We start from the raw sequence: 21,426 nt of genomic DNA, 5'->3' as shown, positions 1-21,426 counted from the left end.
CTGCTGCCTTTGATATGGTCGATCATTCCCTGTTGATCAGGCGCATGACTGCGGCACAGTATTGTCTTGTTTCTCCTTTCTCTGAGCTCGCCGCCAAACTTTCCTTCTCCCCATCTGTTCTAAGCCAACAGCGCTAACCTGCGGTGTCCTCAAAGGGTCTGCCATCTCTCCCACTGTTCAACGCCCACTGACAAAGCTCATCTTCTCTCACAGCCTTTCTTGATACTCTTATGCGGACGATACACAGATTCTGGTCAGTCTAGATCTGTCACGGTCTGAATCAGCCTCTGTGTTTAGCGGCTGTGGGACATCGGCTGGCGGATCAATGTCTCAAGTTTAACGGTGATAAGACCAAGGTGACGAGAGTAGGCACCCCCTTCTGTGTCTGCCTGTTGGGCCCCTGCTTTTTGGTCCCCTACTCTTGGTCTCTTTCCTTCCCTTGTTCCAGTTCTCCAGGTTGGGCCAGTATGCCAACGTGTTATCTCGTGCTGCTCCGCCAAGTTCTTCCGTTCATTCATCCAGTATTGGACCCCAGTGGTTGCAGCCTTAGGTTTGTCCTTGGACTACTGTAACTCCCTGTATTTGTCACAGCCATCTCCACTTCTTGGTGCGCCCACATTTCCCCTGTGCTACGGATACTGCATTGGCTCCCGGTTGCACAGTGTTTTCTATTTAAAACACTTTGCTTTGCTCATCAGGCTTTTTATGGACAGGGAGCAGAATACCTCAAGGAGAAGGGCCAACTTATGTACCTGGGCGAGCCTTGTGCTCGGCTAATGCTCTCCTCGTTTCTGTTCCCAAGTTCAAACTTTGCTGCGTCAGCAGTTCCTTTTCGATTGCAGCAGCCACTTCATTCCTTGCCACGCACTTTGCATGCTGTCTCCACCCACCTATGTTTTTGCAGTGCCCTGAGAACCTACCTCTTTTGTGCCACTTTCTTTACTTCTTCAGGGGTAGCTCCAATCTGCTTTCGGGTGTATGAGGTGCTTAATTTCTGTTTAACATAGCAGGACTCCTGAGGGTCGAGGGCTCAACGCTTTAACGAAGCTGGGCAATTAGTCGGCTAAGATGGAATACTGTTGTCAACCGAGCATAGCTTTTCTGTCAAGGCACTTCTTGGAAGTTGCAGGCTTTTGCATTGCTTCCTCACACCAGACTTTGAGACTCGCATCTCGCAGTTGAACACCACAGGTGCCCAACTCCACTCCACCATCTATAGGGCATTGCCTCGCACACATACCAATGCCAGACACACCAAAGTAGCCACTCACTCCCCCTATCAAGGCCACATTATTCCTGCTCCAACTGATCCACTTTTCTGCACACTTGTTAACACATGCGCCATCATCGCCCATCCCACAGATATTGGAGGCCTCATCACCAACCTCAACCTAGACATCCTAGCAGTGACTGAAACCTGGCAACACCCGGCTGCCGGCCCAGCCCTCCCCATTGTCATCCTGGCACAATACTCCATCCTGCGCAGTGACCACCCTTTACACAATGGGGGTGGAGTTGCCTCATTTGCAAAGATACCATGACTTTCGGACCTATTCACTACCCACCTCCTGTGACCTACTAAGCGCCAAGGGAATGCGATCTCCTTCCTCGGCCATAACCCCCTACCCCCCGGGGGACCAGCTGAAACCTTGGACGTTGACCTTGCACAGCTATTAATAACTAACATCCAAAGTCCTTCCGGTAGGAGATTTAAACCTGGGCTTTAACGACCCATTAGACAATGAAGCTTCATCAATTGCAAACTGCTTATCCTCTCTAGGATTCCCTCAACACAATTCACGCCCAACTCATCGACTAGACAGATCCCTAGATTGGCTTGCAGATCTCAACTGCAACACAACTAACATTGCCCCTAATCTGTGGACTGACCACCATACCATCTCATTTATGGTGCCTGGAATATCTTCCCTGACAATGCACTCCCGAAATCGCCCACCCCCCGCCCCTACTCCCCAGATGCTCCCGCAATCAGACCAAAGAGCGTTCCCTCCAGGTCTTAATAGCAGACCACACCCTTTCCCCTACCACCCTGCAATCTAACCCTTCTGATCTGGTTGACAACGTTGCTATCCTGTCAGCCATCAATGCCATTACTCCACTTAAGCTTCAGAACCAAACCTACCACACAAATCCACTCCTGGTTTGCACCTGCTTGCCTAGCTATGCACGCTAAAAAATGTGCCTTCAAAACCAGCTGGCAAAAATTCCCTTCATCTGCAAACAAAAATGACTTGAAATGCTCGAGGGATTACAAGCATGCCATCCATACAACTAAAGCAGCTGCCCTATCCAACAAGATTGCCAAAGCCCATTCCCAATTACGGGAACTGTTCTCCATCTTAAATGAACTTGAATCCCCTTTAGCACCAATTGCAAACGTTACTAAAGATGACACCTGCTGCCAAAATATTAAAAACACCCTCACTAACCAGATTGCCACGCTTGAGGTGGAAATTGATCAGAAGAAAGCCTCCATCCTTGCAAAAGAACTCCAGTTGGTGCCAAGCTGTCCCCCAGCGTCATCTCCCGCCACTATCACTACCTTCAGCTTCATGCCGGTCACTAAATCTGAAACCTGCACTCCCCTTGCTGGTCCAAAACCATCCCGCTGTCAAGGTGACTCCTGCCCAGCTCCCCCTATCAAGAACTCTGCATTATCCTTGACCACATTACTGCAGTTAACTCCTCATTCACCAACGGCTTTATTCATCCTAATCTCAAAGAAGCCTGGATCTCCTCTATCATTTTTTTAAAAAAAAAGCTTCTCTTGATCCAACCAATCCCATCAACTACCGACCCATCACCACGGTCCTTTGCCTTCTGAAAATCGTGGACTGGACTGCGTACGTTCAGATACAAGCCTACCTAGAACAACACAAGATCTTTAGCCCACGTTGGTCCTGCTTCCTTCTAGTTCGTGGCATTGTCGGCCCTGCTGGATCTTAAAAACTAGTTGGATGACATCCGCAACGCTGCCAACCTTGCCCTTCTCCTCTACCGATCGGCAGCTTTTGACTTAGTTACCCAACACACACGTTGCCACCACCTCAACACAAGTGCCAACTTCTCGCCTATGGCCAACAAGTGGATTGCCTCATTCGTAGCTTAAAGAATGGCCTGCATCTACGCAGGTAGCGCTGCGACCCTCCCAACTCGTGTCCCCTGTGGAGTCCCACAAGGCTCATGTCTCTCCAACACTATACACTATCTATACAAAACCTCATTGACCTTCTGGACTACCTGAGTATATCCTACATGCCAGCGACTGTCGATAATGCCCAAATACGCATCCCCTTCACAGACATCTATACACATGATTCCAGCCACATCAACAGAATTTGACACCATTCAAACCTGTGCGGCTGCTCACCAACTGTCTGAATGACTGGGATCCTGAAGATTGTAGCCCCCACCTTCACGTCTTGCCAAACTTGACCCAGCCTACTGCACCTTCACTATTGATGCCTGCACTATCCCAGTCTCCTCCTCCGTCAAAGCGCTAGGCGTTTATCTTGATTCCAGCCTCAACATGACCCGCCACATCAATGCTATTGCATCCTCAGTGGTCCACACTACCAAACTTCTGAATGCAACTAAACACTTCCTCTCCCCAGAAGATAGTCTGATAGTAGCCAGAGCAGTAATTGTCTTCCCGTCTTGACTACTGTAACTCCCTCCTTGCTGGTACGACGGAGCATAACCTCAACAAACTATTCAGAACAATGCCATCTGGGCATCTGAGCCTACCCACATGTGACCATGTTTCTACGCACAGAAAAACTGCTCCTCGGTTGCCAATCAGAGAAAATATTAACTTTAAGGTCCTCAATCACTAATTGCTGCCTATCCAACTATGCTCCCCCATACCTCGTGCAGAGAACTTGGAAGAACTCCTCGTCCAGACCTACAAGGCTTCACTACAGACTCTCCACCCTGCTTTTCAGACGCACCAGTTATGGAGGCTCTAGCTTTCCAGTCATTGCTGCCCGACTGTAGAATATCCTTCCTCTCCACCTACTTTCGTAGCCCTTTTACAGGCCTTTCAGAAAAAAAACTATTTTATTCCAATGCCATTGTACCCTCCTAGCAACTATTTTCCTTCCCTGCTTGCCTTCCTCACCGCTCTCCCCTATGCAACCAGTGATGCCTGTGGGTTTTGCACACTTTATAAATGTAAAAATAAAGGTTGCCATCCTTTTCCTCATTCACTGACTTTTGCCCACAGGTCTCTGACTAATTGGAGCCAACTCTCTACATGTTTGAGGAAAACGAGCAGTGGTAAAGAGGTTGAACTATAGACAGCAATGACTGATCTTAATCTACTTCAACATTTTGGCATTCCACCAATTCATTGGAGGCTGTGCTTCAACATTTTGCAGGATTATTTCTAGACATGTGGATTTGGGACGAAACCCAAGCAGGAGTCCCAAAACCATCAAAATATGACTTGGGAACTCTGACTTTAGTCATTTTCATGTTTGACTAAATCTGGATCACATTCACACTTGCATAGGACCAATCCACAGCAAGGCGCCTCAGATGTGGGATAAACAAAGTACATTGTGTACCATGAGACTTGGGAACTTAAAGTAGCTCAGGGGGATATAATGAATTTGCACCTCTGAGTCCAGAGATTAGAACTCATGAGATTAGGACTCTTTTCAGCAAGCCAGTCATAGAAAACTGAAAAGTATATGAATACATTGCCTGAATTGGTTCTGGTATTTGGGGGTCCAAACTTTCTCATGTTTCCCATTGAGTTCAAGCAAAATTTCAAGAAATCTACATTCTTCTAGAAATCTAGAATCCATGACTATCATGGGTGCTAATAGGGGGTTTAGCCAATGTCGTAGCTGACAAGACTTTAGAAAGCCAACCTTGGATGAACAGCGTTGCATCCCTTGGGTTTAGCCTGCATTACCAAAAGGTTTGGTAGCTGTAGATGAGCAGCCAGACTTAATCTTGAGGAGGGCTGTAGTGAGGCACGCAGTACTCGGAGTATACACTTAATTCAAAGAAACGTACCCACTAGGAGTGTTATGAAAGCTATTTATATACACTAAGGCTTGTAGCATTCAATTAAGGTAAGTACTATCACACAATATAATAGGGCAGTTTAATATTCAGTTATATCCTTTAGAATAGCAATAAAAGTCACAAATCACATAATCAAACCTCCTGAAACATATGTAAACTTATGACTTTACAACTTCAGTTTAGCCCATTTTAGGAAGTCCAGCCCTGTCTAAGGTGAGTCTCTGGGGCACCAGTGACCAGGTGCTGGTGAAGACGAGGCAAGAAAACAGTTCAGTGATCAGGGTAGCAGAGTCTACCAGAAACATCAAGTTTGCAGGTTATCGGTCAGGGTTTACTTTGGCAAGGACATTGTTTCCCCTGCCCATGTACCCCCAAGGACAAGTGTCCTAAGGCAAAGTAGAGCATAATGGGTTGTCCACCCCAATGTAGCTGAAGGTAGGCCCTGAAGGGGTGCCAGATGCAGCTATGTGCAGCCCCAGATGCACATGATCAACAAAGCAATGATCCAGGTAAGTAACTAGGAGCAGGACAGTACCTTTAAGCAATGAAGCTGATGCAGTCCGACTGTCCACACGGCAGGGCGACAGCAGACCCTGGTTCGGGTTTCAGTCTTGGCAGATAGCATGAAGAACCTGGAGTGGATCTGGTTGTTGCTCTCAAGTGGTTGGATGGCCAGCAAACGCTCGTTGCAGTACTAGCTCGTTGACGCCCTTTTCAAGGCTTGGTTGAAGGACGCTTGTCATGCAGTAGACTTTACTCCGGTTGACGGTCATCGTCTCGGCTGAGGGGACTTTCAGCAGCGGGGATCCAGTCTCTGCAGTTCCCTGAGGATGCCTGCAAAGTTTCAGACAAAACTGTGCTTCGGTAGACATTGCACTGCAAAATGGCACGGTACCCCGGGCATTGGTGAATTGTGGACCATGGAGGTTGCAGGTTTTCCAGGGAGGGTGCAAAATGGTGTTAGTCTTGTGACTGGTTTGGCCCAGCAGTCCAATGGAGGCAGGCATCCGCTCTGGGACTTCCCTGTCTCACACATGTTGAGGTCTGAAAAGCAGCAGTTACTCAGACGGCTCTGGCAGTTGCTGGAAGTGGCTGGGGACGTCCTGTGGAATCGTGTGTCCAGTGGTCAACTGAGTTTCAGCTCCAGGACCCTCAGATTTATTCAGGAAAACCAGCTTAGTCCACCAATCGCCATTTATCCACCATTCAATCTTTGGGGGGTGTGGGGGGGTGGGTGTCCAATGGGGACAGCCAGCCTCCCAGTGCAAACTGATTCCGGCCAGGAACACTGCAGCACAAGGATCAGAGGAGTTTTGGTCATCTCTCCCACTTCCTGTCATTTCAGGCATTCAAGTCTTTTGTGGGCTTTCCAAGGGAACCCCGCCAAAGATGAGACCCATCCAGACCCTCCCCCACCCAGCTAGGTAGAATAATGCTCAAGAAAGGACAAGTCAAACAGAGCTTTAAAAAGGACAGCCGCCATTTTAGGCAAATTGTGACTCTTGTGTCCCTTACCAAAGCTGCAAAGACAGCCTGTGACAAGTCAACAAAAAGTTGTGTAAAAAGGTACACTGCCACCAGCCGGTTAGATGATCTGGTCACAGTAACCAAAACGTTACTGGACGGATGAGACAAGTGAGACATTGTTTCCCCTCAGCACTCCACGTAGGGTGTACTGATTCCTCAAAATAAAATACAGGGGGGGACAAAAGGGTATCCCCCTGCACTTGTAGCATGTGATTACACGGGTAAAATAAAAATGGAAACTCTAGGAGCTCCCAGCAACTCTGCATAGAAAGTGCTGCAATAGGAAAAGGTAGATGCCAGAAAAGTTGGAGGAAAGCATATCTCCATTAAAAAGTACCCAACAAAAAGATAACAATGATTCCCAGGGTCAGCGTAAAAGGATGAGCTAGTGTGGAAAAAGGATCCCACTCAGGAGAATCAGTCTAAAAATCCATTAGTCTTGCATAAAATGCTGGGGGACTTAAAGTAGGGAAAATTGCACTCAAGAAGGAACATCTACCCAACAGTTGCTTTGTCACATAACCTTTTTCATGTTAACTTTGTTCCCTCCTCTCCTATAATGATTATTGGCTGTGACATTTTTGACAATTGGTCCTCTTGAAACTACATGTGCACTGAAAATGTTTTGGTTTTGATTTTGACCCTAATCAATGTCAAATTTAAAACAATGAAATAGAAATATACAGTTGCATACAGTGCATAATTCCTTTTTTCACTATCCAGATGATTGCTGTACTTGTGGATAAGATGATCAGGACACAGATTGTGAACTGTGCTGCAGTTGCAAATTGGATTTTCTCTCCAGAGCTCTCACGTGATTTCACAAGGTAATTTGTCAACCGTTGGTGCCTTTTGTATTTTGGGAATAACAATTGGGGGTGAGCGGATATGAGTGAAATTGATCTTCTTACACTTTTACTTATTGCCAACATTTTGAAATGTGTGTGCACGAGTCTTCCACTTTTGACTCTCAAATTTTACCCTACTCCCATCAGCCCTATCCAGCATAGTCAATGGTGAGGGTAGGGAGCATGGAATTTTTAGTCCAAAACACGAGGAGAGCCGCATGTTGCAGACACCTGCCTGGTATTTTTAAAGACCCATGCTGTTTTTGATACTTGGTCGATACGTGCCTCAACCTCAATAAAAGAATATTGCTAGGAAATTAATGTGATGTCTTTATTCCAATTAATCCCTTTTCCCACAGATTCTTCATCTGATATCCCTATCCGAGCACAGCTCTTCGGAAACCTTTCTGCCACCAGGGGTTACAGCTCTGCCCAATTCCTCTACATGCCCTGTCCTGGACGTTACGTCGGAGACGGTAAATATTGAGGCGTCACACCCCGTGACCTCTTTTCCGTGTGCTCTGTTCAGTAATCTGGGGCACGCTCATTAAGCAATGATTCTTTTTTTTGCACCATGCCTTCTCGGTTCAAGGCCTCTGCCTTTGAGTTTGTGCGGATTGTGGCCCGCAGATTCATTTCGGATCCGCACCAGATTTCTTTTCTACTGCTTGGTTGAGGAGCAGAGCACCCAGACCATGCACCTGAACCCTCCGGGAAAGGGTGGCGAAGATATTTACCTTAGCCCACAAAGCGAAGTTTGAGGCTCTGCAGTCTTGTTCGAGATTGCACAGTGCAGACCGACCCTCTGAAGAGACAGGTCCGCTACATGCAAGGAGAAGGAAAAGAAGAAACCACATAGGAAGAGGTCCCACTTCCTGGGTTAATCCTTGCACTAAAACTCATCCTCTTTCCTGAAAAAGAGCCACTGCTCTAAGGATTCTCCCGAGTTTGGCGCAGGTCCTTTTCCTACCCAGTCTTCAACCCTGTAGAAATGGGAAAACCTCTGCCTTAAGATGATGGATATCTGCCAACGTGGCTCAGGTAACGGTGCATCTGCTCTGGCTGCAACAGACAGGTCCCACTGCATCTGTTGCAACCGGCAGGGTACGCACTGGGGACTACTCCTGCATGCCTATGGGCCCGGGCCTGGACCAAAAGACTGATATGCTTCCTCTGTTCCAACTGGCCCTGCCTTTGGGCTTCGCAGCCTTTGCGCCGGTACCAGCTCCTCCTTATTTACGCCTTCATGTCTCAAATGTATGACATCTGACGTGGTTGATCAAGTTCCCTTTGGATTTCATCCCCCTGGTTTCTATGGCGGGGAGATTTCGGAAGGTGAGGATGTACTGGGACTGGATGAAAAATCTGCACGTTGCCAGTGACCTTGATACTTCTCTGGGGATGGACATTTTGCCAGCTCCCACCCCAGGAATGCCTCAAGCTGCTTTTCAGCGATTGATGGCTAAGGTGGCCAGTACTCTCTGGCTTTCAGCTCTGTCCAGACCCACAGTTCGGTAGGAAATTTGCAATATCTTGGATGCTGCCCCTAAGGAGACACACCTCCCCTTTAATGTGACAGTGAAGGCCACTGTGCTGGAAATGTGGGGACAAACCTGCCTCTGTCCCGGCAGAGCCGAGGAAACTGAAGAAGCACCGTCCTGCCCCATCGGACCCAGTGTTTCTGAAGCTTGTGGATCTGCTTAGAATCACCTGCTGTGCATATAGTCTAGTGTTATTGCGGAGTATTGCATCTTTTTTTCTAAGAGCGAAGGGGACGTCGACATGGGCGTAACTGTAACACTCCCTAACGTGACGTGTAGTGTCTCCAGAACCCCACTAACATGGCAGAAAGGATCCTCCACACACTAGGTGTGAGGAGAGTGGTAATTTACCTTCTCCAGCATGGGGTCTGGCATGGATTCACATGCTCATGAATATTCTGCGTCGTCAAGTTGGGAATCCTCGGTAAAGAAAAAAATCATTATCCGTTTCGTTTCTGATCTGTCTTAGTAGCAACCAATCACTGGGTCATACTGCCCCCAGCCAATGACTGCCCTCTCCCTAAGCCCCGCCTCTGGTAGCCATCCTCAGATTTTTACCGCACGCTCAAGTGTTGGGAGTCCTTGTGTTTAGCTCGAGTTTTTTTACTGCGTTTTCACGCTTTTTCATGAGATTTTCTAATTTTTTCGGTTTAATTGAGCCTCAAGCTCCACCGTTTCTACTTCCGGTAACGGGTACCCGTTTCGGAATTCTTCTACGCCCCTCAAGGGTGAAGTTTTCATCTAGTTTACACTTCTTGGAGGATTCCGGAAGATCTGCGGCCTACCTCAATGGACATGGCCCAGGACAAAGGGAGCTTGACGCCCGGATCCAAGCTGTTCAGGAACTGCCCTGGATGCAGATTATATAACTTTCAAGGAGGACGAGCATTTGCGATGTCTCTACTGCCTCCATGGGGACAAGACGCACGTGGAGAAGGACTGTGCGTTCTGCAAGAACCTTTCGGAACGGACCAAACAAGATCGTCGTTCCCGCCTCGCCACCTGGCTGGAGAAGGGCACAGCAAGTGAGAAGGCGAAGAAGGCTGAGCGGGCTTCTAAGTCCTTTGAGGGGCCCCCCGGCGACGGGAGCCCAACAGAAGGCCAAGCACCGCGAGTCTGGGAGCTCCGGGAGTGCCGGAAGGTCGGGCTCTTCGGTTGCCAAGTGGGACGCTACTTCCCCCGGCACGTTTGAGAACCCGGGTAGGCTGCTGGAGCGGACCCGGTCGATCTCGAAGGGGGAACGAGGCTTTGACCCCACCCCCTCTTCCCCCACAAGGGAAGGCCCAGGACGCACCTAAGGTGGTGAGGGCCTTGATCCACCCGGCTAAGGCCTCTACCGAAGTGGTCCATGCGACCCTGGCGGAGCCGGCTGAGACTACGCCAATGGAAACGGCCTCTGGGCCCAGAGTATCCCTGCCACCGCGGAGGGAATCCTCTTTCCAGCCCACCGCTAAGACCCCCGTGAAGCCCCCGGCTGAAAAAGAGGGGGGGTGGGAGGTGGCCGTTACAGACTCGGAATCAGCCGCTGAGGAGGAACTGGTGGAGACCGAGAGGGGCCTCAATGAAAGGTCCATAGGCCTCAATGAGAGGTTCGAGAAGGTTCGATCCTAGAGGACGGTCCCTGCTGACGTGATCGAAGGCGACAAGGACTACTAACCGGGCCCAGTGGAACGGCCATCCCGTCCGTCGCAGCCATTGCCCGAGCCCCAGGATAGCTCGGTGGCCATTTTGTTGGCAATCCAATCCTTATGTACCGAGACAAGGACAAGATTACCACGGGCCCCGACGGAGGATCCAGAACCAGGCCCGTCGGGAAACCCTCCGAACAAGCGGAGGAGAGTCCACCCCTCTCCGCCTTTCGTGCCCACGAAGCCGGTGGACCCCTCATCCCCCTCGCCGGGAGAGGATATGGCGACGGGGATGGAAGACGGTGGCGATGACACAGCAGACATCCCGTCGTCACCTATCCCCATCCCCCCCCCCCCCCACGCGGGCGTCCCCAGTCGACGAGGTTGGCTCTTTCCATGCCATGATAACCATGGCATCCGAGCTCTTCCAGCTCTGCCCTGATGAAGAACAGAAAAAGGAGGGGTTTCTGTACCAACAACGAGAGGCTAAGAGGAAGATGGTCCTCGCGGTGCCTTTACTCAACGACATCTGGGACGAGGGGCTTGCTGTCCTCAAGAATCCTGCCACAACACCCACCAAGAGGGACAGGTATGAGAAGTACCGAGTCCCCAATGCTGCCACCTTGTGCCCCAGGGCCCAGCCCACGCCAGACTCGGTCATCTCGGCAGCGGCTAAGAAGGCAGCGGGCACGGCGGCTTCAACTTCCACTTCACCGCCGGACAGCGAGGGTAAAAAGTTGGACTCTATGGGACGAGTTATCTCGTCGGCGGCGACGATGATTAAGGCGGCCAATGCCTTAGCGATCGTGGCCTGCTACGACAGGGAGCTCTGGTTCAAGATGGCTCCCCTGCTAGATTTCCTGCCTGATGACAAAAGAGCGGAGGCCCTAGAAATTCTGCAGGAGGGCGAGGTGGCATCGGATCACGCCATTACGGTGGCAACGGACATTGCCGATGCCGGATTTCGCCAACTGGGCAACAGAGTTTGCCTCCGACGATGGCTCAAGGCGACAGACTTTCGCCAGGACGTCCAGAACAGAGTGTTGGACATGCCGTTCGACGGCAACAATCTTTTTGGGAAGGCGTTGGAAGAGTCTCTACAGGCCATCAAGACCGACTCGGAGACGGCCCGGGCCCTTGGGGTGTTTCAGCAGCGACGGCCCTTTCGGAGCTCTGGAGGCAGACAGGGTGCCTCCTAAGGATCCAGCGGTGGCTCCTCCACCTACCGCCAGGCGGCACGCTCCTCTTCCCAGGAGGCCTACAGAGGTCGCGGCAAGCAAGGGGGTTCCCGCCGTCGTCGCCAAGGAGGCCAAGGCGGCAAGTCCGCTTCCAAGCAAGACTGACCCGGCTGAGTGGTCGGGCCCCCACCGAAGCACCCCAGTGGGAGGCCGACTGACTAAGTTCATCAGGGTGTGGGAGTCCATCTCCACCGATCGTTGGGTGTTGGACACCCTGGCCAACGGGCACTCGCTGGAATTCCTAAAGAAGTGCCCTCGCATTCCTCCTGTGGCCAGGAAGGAGAATCACGTCCCTCAACTGCTGTTGGAGGTAAAGGCGATGCTCAAGAAAGGTGCCATCGAGCTCGTCCCCAGAAGGCTCCGGGGCTCCGGAGTTTACCCAAGGTACTTCCTCATCAGGAAGAAGACAGGCGGTTGGCTCCCCATCCTAGACCTGCGTCGGTTAAACAAATACATCAAGGTGCAGAAATTCAGGATGGTCACCCTCCAGCACGTACTGGGACAGCTGGAGGAAGGCGACTTCCTATCGTCACTGGACCTGGAGGATGCTTACTTCCACATCCCCATTCTAGAATGGCACAGGAAGTTCCTCAGGTTCGTGGTTCAAGGACGCCACTACCAATTCAGAGCCCTACCGTTCGGATTAAAGTCGGCACCCAGGGTTTTCACCAAGTGCCTGGCACCAGTGGCGGCGCGGCTGCGCCTGCAGGGGATCCACAACTACCCCTACCTGGACGACTGGCTAATCCGGGCAAGTTCAAGGGAACTCGCCGTCGATCATACGGCGAGGACCGTCCGGTTGCTCACGGAGCTGGGGTTCTCCATCAACTACCCCAAATCCCACCTGGTTCCGTCGCAAGTAGCACTGTTTTTGGGGGCGAAGCTGGATACAGTGGAGCAATTGGCCTCCCCTTCAGAGGAGAGGACCAAAACCATCCTGGGCAAGGTACGGCGACTGTTAGCCACGGACATGGCCAGGGTGAGGTCCATCAAGTCACTTCTCAGGATAATGTCCTCATGCATCTACCTTGTACCCCTTTGCAGACTTCGGATGCGTCCGCTACAGGATTTCCTCGACGCCCGCTGGTTTCAGGCGGGGGCTGCTTCGAGGACATGATCCCTCTCGACGAGGAGTTCCGTTGGGCGATCCTATGGTGGGGCACCCGGGCTCACCTCACGACGGGCATGGACTTTCAAACCCCGACGTTTCAGGAGACAGTGACTACGGAAGCCTCGCTGGAGGGTTGGGGGGCCCACACCGGAGATCTCCACGCAAGAGGCCTTTGGCTCCCGGTGGAGAGGTCTCTTCACATCAACATCTTGGAGCTCTGTGCAGTGTTCTGGGCGCTCAAGTCGTTCCTCCTGTCCCTCGAGGACAAGGTGGTGAGGATCTTCACCGACACCCCCACGATGTTCTGCATACGGAAGCAAGGAGGCATCAGATCCCCAGCCCTATCCAAGGAGACCCATGATCTGTGGCACTGGGCCGTCGCCCAGGGGATGTTTCTGGTTCCCTTCCACCTGGCAGGAATCAAAACACCATTGCCGACTCACTCAGCAGGGAGCTAAGCTCGTGCCACGAGTGGGAACTGCTCCAGGATCAAGTGGATCGACTCTTCCAATGATGGGGCAAACCCCAGATCGACCTGTTTGCGGCGGCGACGAACTCCAAGTGCCAGAGCTTTGCCAGCAGGTTCCCACAGCCGAGGAGCATGGGCGATGCTTTCTCGTTCCCTTGGGACGGCCTGTTTCTATACGCGTTCCCGCCGCTGCTGCTCCGCCTCATCAGCCAGCTCAAGAAGTCCAGGTGCAGGATGATCCTCGTCGCACCGGCGTGGCCGAGGCAGATCTGGTTCCCAGACCTTCTGGACTTGTCAACATCCCCGCCAGTCAGGCTGCCGGCAGACGCTGATCTTCTCTCCAGAGAAGTCTCCATTCTACACCACGACCCACAGTCGCTAAACTTGCAGGCCTGGCTCCTGCAGCGCTAGAGTTTGGAGGGTACGATATCCCGGCTGATTGCAAAGAGGTTCTTGCAAAGGCCAGGACGTCCTCCACTCTCGTGTTATCTTTATAAATGGAAGAGGTGAGCGATCTGGAGTGAAATTACCTTGCGGTTTGGAACGCTGGGCTGGCCTCATTTATACATATTGCACTTCAGCTTGGCACTGCGAGCCGGTCGAGGCTCTTGCCGTGCTGCAGGAGGATAGCGCTTCCTGGAGGAGGCGTGACTAGACCTTCACGTAACTGCTTCACGTGACTTGGGCCACTTCAAAGCCCGGTGGCTGCCGCCCGCTCAGTGTGAGCGATCTGGAGTGATATTACCTTGCGGCTTGGAACGCTGGGCTTGCCCCATTTATACATATTGCACTTCAGCTTGGCACTGCGAGCCGGTCGAGGCTCTTGCCGTGCTGTAGGAGGATAGCGCTTCCTGGAGGAGGCGTGACTAGACCTTCACGTGACTTGGGCCACTTCAAAGCCCGGAGGCTACCAGCCTTGCGGCGATGAGCCCGGCAGGGTCAAGCCTAGTGACTGTTTGGCGGCTGTTCGGTGCAGTTCGTGCATTCATACTGTACTTAGAATCCTGACGATTGTGCGAGTACAAATAGAACAGTAAGATTCACAAGTGACTCCTAAGTGACTGTTGGCTACTAGCTGTGCAGCGTGTAGTGGGTATTGCCTTTACGCTTGATTTTTAATCTGCGTACCTTGTGTTTTTTAACTTTACTACCTTTTTAACCAATAATAGATTTCTATTTTTCTATTGTGTACGAATATAACTGTCTAATAGTTGGGATATAAATGCGAAGTCGCGTTTACTTCCTGAGATCAAACATGTCGGATTTGGCCCCGTCCTGCCCTCCTCCAGTAAATCAGAAACTTAAGCAAATGGGAAGTACTCCACGGCCACGCTCTTCTTCGCGCCCACGTCGCTCTAAAATTGATAGATCTAAGCCGAAAGTTGTTTCTCGTGATATTCAACAGATGTTTTGCCCTTTACCCAAAGACGCACAGGTACCTAATAGCATTTTGTCCTCTAATTGTGTTACTACTAATAATTTTATCCCCTCGACAACTTATAACCCATTATGTTTTGTCTCTGATGTTACAATGTTAAAAGGTAGTGAGATATCATGTCTACCGAAAAGAAGCCCCCGGTCATTAGCCACTAAGTGCGCTCCTTCTATTAACCTAGATATAACTTCTTGTGCTAATAATAACCCACCACTTTCACAATTGACTGTGAAAATTGTCTCAGGCTCAGAACCAGGGCTTCTCTAGCAAACTCACTACTGGATTAGGCTCAGTCTCATCTGTACCTTTATCTATTTCAAGTGTGCTGCCTGAATCGGATACATCCATTAAACCTACTGTTGTCTCTTTACATGATAGCTCTATGAGGGACCAAGTCGTTATCGAATTACATTATAACTCACCCCTTAATGAGGATAAGTTCCGAGCTGAGTTCCAGTCTGCCCCAGAGCTCTGCTGTGAGAGGAAGTGATTTTGTAGCAGTGATCCACTTCCACTGTGTACACCTTTAAGGAAAGAAAAAGCCCAACTGGCCTTTAAAAAGCTTGTGGCCGCGCGGAGTTCCCAGCTGAGTTCCACTCTGCCCCAGTCCGCCCCGGGAGCTGGGGGCTGACGGCTCCACCAAGGACCTCATGGACTTAAGGGCATCCCGTGCAACAAGGACCAAGAGGTAGGATCCCTTGTGTTTCCTTGTGTCTATTGGCACCTTTTGTGAACTTGCGAACTGCGGGCAGTTTCAACTCTGCGCCCCCTTCTGTCCTCCCTGGCTCAAGCCTCCCGGATTCTTGTTTCTGTGAGTCGGCGGAACACAGCCTACCCGGCGGCAAGCTACTGACTGTTTTTTTTCCCCTTTCCTTCCCTTCGTTTCGCCTCTCGCTTTCCCTCATCCCCTTCCTACCTCCGGCAAGCTTTCCCCCCAAGCTTCCCCCCCCCCCTCCCACTCTCCCCCTCGTTCTTTTTTTCCTATCTCTTACCCTTCTTATCCCTTTCTCCCTTCCCATCGCTGACCCTCTTCTTGCCTTCCCCCTTCCTCCCCCCTTTCTCTCTCCCTTCCCCTGTCTTACCCGCGATGGATGAAGACCTGGATCAGCGTCTCCTAAGGAGCCGCACAAAGAAAACTCTATTGACTGTGCCTTCGTTGGTGTCCGGCAGCGCCGCTGGTTCCGCCCCGCTACTGTCTCCAGCGAGAGCTCCAGCGTCCAGTAACCCGCTTCCTCGATCAAACTTGGGCCACTCACATTCAGGGGACTTCAAAGAATCTCCACTGCCCGGTAGAGGCAATGACCACGGGCAAACACCAGTACCCCACCCGGTGGTCCAAGACACTATGTCTGCAGTATCTCCTTTCTCCCTGCCCAGGGAATCACGGACTTCTTTCTTCACAGGATCCCAAAGACAGAGCACTTGGAGGTCTTCCGGGCCACCGTCAGTTTTTGGCAACAGAACCCGCTATTGCCCGCCCTCGTCCCGCCTCGGCGAGTGACCAGTCCTGTGCGGGGGCCGGAGGGCCGCTGTCAACGGGTCTGGGGTGGGCCCATCGGCAATTGGAGCTTCTCAACTCCTCTCATCTCCGGCTGCCATCCCGGACGCCCGGCCGTCAACCAACTTCCAAGAAAGTACAATTGACTCCGCTCTGTCTCAGCAGCCACAAGACGCACTGCGTCCACTCCACCCGGCCATCAACCCACCCGCCCAGGCCCAGATCTCCATTTCACACAACATTCCGGCCACCCAGACCATCACGGCCTCGATTCACCCGGTTGCAGCGGGTATACCGGGCAACCTCGACCATGTTGGTGCAGGGCTCCCAGGGAATCCAGCGGTCTATGCTACGCCGGATGAGACCATCCAGCCATCTGCATTGGACGCTCTTATGCCATCTGGGACGGTTGTGGCGTCAGCCCCTCCCGGCAACACCTCAGACACCGGGGAAACAAGGGCGTTTGACACATCGCCCCCAGTCTTGCATAATCAATCAATTTCCTCGAATCCTCTTTTAGAGGAGCTTAGCGAGGCAGACTGACCCCTGCTCTGTAACCTCGGACACGGGCGGCCGTAAATTGACTCCCCACCAAAAGAAAAAAAGATCAATCTTTAAAAAAAAGGCAATTCTGCACCTAAGTCCCTAGTAACACTATCCCACAGCCAAATCTATGGCCGCCACACCAGGAAAACAGCTGTATCTGTCAGCTCCTCCTTTAAAAAGTCTCCAGACAGACCAAAAAGGCTGCTTTACAACAAGGCCATAAGAAGAAGAGCCACACAAAACCTACTCTACCTATTCCACTTCTGTCTACCGCTTTGCTGAATTTCTTCCAGACGCAAGGCAAAAGGAAACTGTCCAATGACTCGGAACTTTCGGATGCGGAAATCCTTGAAGCTTTGGATGAGACGCCACTGGCTTCTAAGTCCAGGAAAATTACCATTCTCGCCAACCCCCAGGACACGCCAGCCGGGCAAGTCCCGGCCCCAGCCACATTGTCCCTTGGACTTTTATCAAATTCCCCCCCGCGGTCTGACCTGGGACTCGATCATCTGGACACCACGACCCCAATAGTCCCAGCAGTCATCCAGCTGAACGCACTGTCGCTAGCCACGCCAAGACGGGAGGTCTCTTCCTTAATTCTACCAGAGCACTTTGAGGCGAAGGCTCAGTCGCCACCGCCTCCAAGGCCGGCGGTTACCACAGCGATCGATCCATTAAGTAACACAAGGGCCTCATACCAGCCCCTTTCGGACATCTTTGACTTGTTGCAGCCCAAAGTGGGCACACAAAGAGAAATGTCTCCTCAACTCTGGGCAAAGAACCACTTAACGACTTTGTTTCCTGCTGCGAGGCACCAAGATGCCTTGGTTCATCCATTACATCTCGATGATTCTAAGGCCCAAACAAGGGACCCAACTCCAAGGCCCTTAAGGACGCTTGACCCAGGAGACGGTAATTACAGGCGCAGGCATTCACTGGCGAACCCTGCGGCTCTAGGAGTAAGGGACTCGACAGCGAGTGGAAGATCAGACTTCTCATCTCAGAAAGACTCACCCAACACCAGAAAAGATCTGACAACAATCATGTCGGCAATCACCATCTCCATGGCCCCCATCTGTAAGCTGTACGAAGCGCTAAGCGACGTTTCTAAAGACAACACGGCCATCTTAGCAAGTATACAGTCGAAGTTAACCTTCCTGGAAGGCTATATAACAGCCATCGACCTGAAGTACGAAACCCCGCACTTAACAAAAGAGGTGGTAGCCTTAGCTTCGGACATATCCGTGGCCTCGTCAACAACCAAAGGCTCTCTACCACCGCCGACAGTGCATAAATCTACACAGACGACTCAGGTAAAGCAGCTAAACGAAATTGCTCCAGTATTCTTGCATAAAGCAAAATTACCTCAAACGTCTAACCTGACTACACCGACTTTAAATCTGGCCTTGGCAAGCAGCCCGGGTCCGACCCAACATCCGATTAACGGAAAGAAAGTCTTGAAATTAGCTGGGATCGATCAATCAATGCCACTAGCCTATAAACCAAACCAACGTAGCCCCCCACGGGAGGGCTTGCCTTCCAACTCCAGAGTTCCTGGAAGTACGGCTCAAAATTTAATGCGATCAGGCTCTGTGACGGACCTTACCCAGTCCCCCAGATCGACAGAAGATTGCTTGAATTCAGGCCTACTATCGGCAACGTCGCCTGGCAAGGTGCATTCCGCTCCCGAGAAAGGACCAATCTCTCGTGAGACCTTGACAACTTCCCCCTCCGGCCGTAACTCGAACTCCAGAGCGGACCCTCTCTCATGTCCGAGGGAGGCCCCTGAGCTGAATAAACCGCTTCGGATCCGACACACTGAAGAGCCATCAAGATACTCGCCGGATTTCCAAAGCAGACCCAGGGCGAGAAATCAATCAGCCAGGTCGCCGCAGCAAGGGACGCGGACAGCCAGAAACGTAACGGACAAACTTACTGTCTGTATGAGGGGAAACTCTACGCGCCTTTTTAAAATAGAGCAAATCTCCAGCAAAGATAAGTACATCATCTTGAATAGAAGAACTGTGCTAAAGATTACACCGGCTACACCCTCGCTAAGCAAACTAAATTCGGAAGACTTTAAAAGGGTTGAGCCTTATCATAGAGACAATAAAGCCAAAGCATACCTGCACATTTATTCTTCTGCAATTCAAGACATATGCCACCTAGCCAGCGATGAACTTAAAGCGCAAGGCCTGCTGCTGTCTGAAATAAAGACTCTGAACCTTAAGAACAGTACCCAGGAACGACAATCTAAGAAAGGAAGAACTGGTGTCCACAGTCCTTCCCAAGGTCAAACCAATCGAAGAGACATACTGAAGGCACACTTTTCCTATCAATCGAGAACCGGGAAGCTGCGGCAAGATTCACCTGAACGTCCGATAAGCTCCACCGGGAGCTCTCCTGACCCACCTCGAGTAGTATTGCAAACCTACCAGCGGTCTAAAGACACGCAAGAACTAGCCAGGCACCGCCCGCGGTACTCCCCAAACCAGCGATCCCGCGCGGCTCAAAGAAAGCTAAGCTGGAGAGACCAATCCCCACGAAGAGACCACGCAACTCACATATCTGGTGTGCAATTCAAATTACCACCGTCGCCAGTTCTCAAAAAATCCGCTCCTCAAACCGGCCCTTGGGACTGGATAAAGGGGGCTCTATCTTCACACCGCCTTAGATAGCAATTACCAAAAGAAGCCGACATCCAACTGTGTCAAAAACCCTTGTCGTTGGCCTCCTGGAATACCAGAGGCCATGCTCATCTGACTGACCCCAACACTCTCGACCTGGGTCACTTTGATATTTTCGGTTTGCAAGAAACATGGCTCCAGGATACACCCTCAATGGATGGGTATGACATCGTGATCTCGGCAGCTGTAAAAGGGCTGTTAGGCCGTCCCTCAGCAGGCCTTCTCATCGGAGTACGGTCAAATCAAAATCTAAAACTGATCAGGACCACAGCCAGATCATATGGGGTACTGGCGGTCCTAATTGAATGGAACCCCGCTTCTGAAACTTTAAATCGACGGTCAATGCAATCCTCACCTCTGCCACTCGCTTTGATCACTACATACTGGAACCCGCAAAGAACTACAACGCCACACTCTTGTCAAACCATGGCGGAAGTCATTGACGAGATCCTTATCGAATGGAACACTCCCTTTGTACTGGTATGTGGTGATCTCAACGCGAAGTGTGTCCAGCAGAAGATGGTCTCTAAAAATTCAACCGAGGTAACAGAAGCAGAGCATAGAGGACAAGCATGGATGACCCTCATGGCATCCAGGAATCTACACAACGTTGCCTGGATCCGTGAAGGGCAGTCCCATCTCCCGACCTGGGAGAGGGGCCGGTCGACAGCTACTTTGGACTATATTTTTACGTCACAAGCTCTGTGTGCAGCAATTCAAGACTTCCAAGTGGTCAACATGGCTACCAGCGACCACAATATGCTCACTACTTCCTGGAGCTCTTCTGCGAGGAATTCAACTTATTATTTACCATCGGTTGAAACAAATCCCCAACAATCGCGCCTTCGACTGACTTTGGCCAATATTAGATCTATTACCGATCAGTACGTGGCGGAATTTGGGACTGATCAACCTCTTGTTCCACCGACCAGGCCGGACTACCTCCCCATGCTCCTAAAATATAGGCATCACTCGGCAGCGGGCTCACCTATCCCCAAATCATGCAACCATCAGTACGACAAGGAAACAGCTGGGAAGAAAAACGTCTTGAGAACTCTCAGAAGATGTGCCAAGGCTGATAGCACCGCCGCGGCATGGGATCGCTGGAGTACGGAAAAAAAAGCCTACAAATCATGGATCAGAGCACGTCGAGCTGTTTTATACCAACAAGACGCTGAATCAATGATGAAAGTCCTAACTGCAAAAAAACCGGCTGATTTTTGGTCCTTGGTAAATGCTTCGCAAGGATCCACAACTTATAACATGAGCAACTCAGTTCCGGAACAAGTCTGGGTCACGTTTTTCACTGACCTGTTTGCTAGCCCGACCCAGGATACGATCTCGTCCCTTGATTCCTCCGCAGCGCCTTGGATCGATCTCTCTCCAATATCAGACATAAGCATAGCCATCCAAAAGTTAAAATCATCAAGAGCCCCAGGCCCGGATGGCTTGTCGAATATAGATCTAAAGAAGCACCGTGATGAATGGGCTGCCTTCATGAGCATTCTGTTTGACCACCACAGAATTACCAGACAGATCCCATCATCGTGGTGCAAAGCAACCATCATACCAATTTTCAAACATGGAAGCAGAAAAGCCCCGGAAAATTATCGCCCGATCGCCCTACTGGACATTATGGGCAAACTGTTTGCCACTCTTCTTTTAGATCACTTCCACCGCTGGGAGAAAGAAGCCCCCTGCAGTGATCCCTACCAACTAGGCTTCAAGAAAAATGGCAGCACCGCATTGAATATTCTCATACTCACAATCCTAAAAGCTAAAATAAAGCAGGGTGCCCCTACGGTGTACGCGGCTTTCATCGACCTTTCTCAGGCTTTCG

At 51.0% G+C, this 21,426-nt stretch overlaps 1 protein-coding gene across 1 annotated transcript in view; it reads left to right on the top strand.

Moving 5' to 3' along the window:
• NCBP1 (nuclear cap binding protein subunit 1) overlaps positions 1-21,426 on the top strand; it is a 1,187,216-nt gene that overhangs the window by 709,277 nt on the left and 456,513 nt on the right. Inside the window, exon 19 of the mRNA XM_069630359.1 lies at positions 7,309-7,412. Within this exon, the coding sequence (XP_069486460.1) occupies positions 7,309-7,412 (104 nt within the window). The remainder of the gene's footprint in view (positions 1-7,308; positions 7,413-21,426) is intronic.

Source organism: Ambystoma mexicanum, chromosome 6q (assembly GCF_040938575.1).
Source record: "Ambystoma mexicanum isolate Mex_15411 chromosome 6q, UKY_AmexF1_1, whole genome shotgun sequence".
NCBI classification, from domain to species: Eukaryota; Metazoa; Chordata; class Amphibia; order Caudata; family Ambystomatidae; genus Ambystoma; species Ambystoma mexicanum.
Note: the sequence above shows the minus strand (reverse complement) of the source record. Positions and strands in the feature narration are given on the sequence as shown.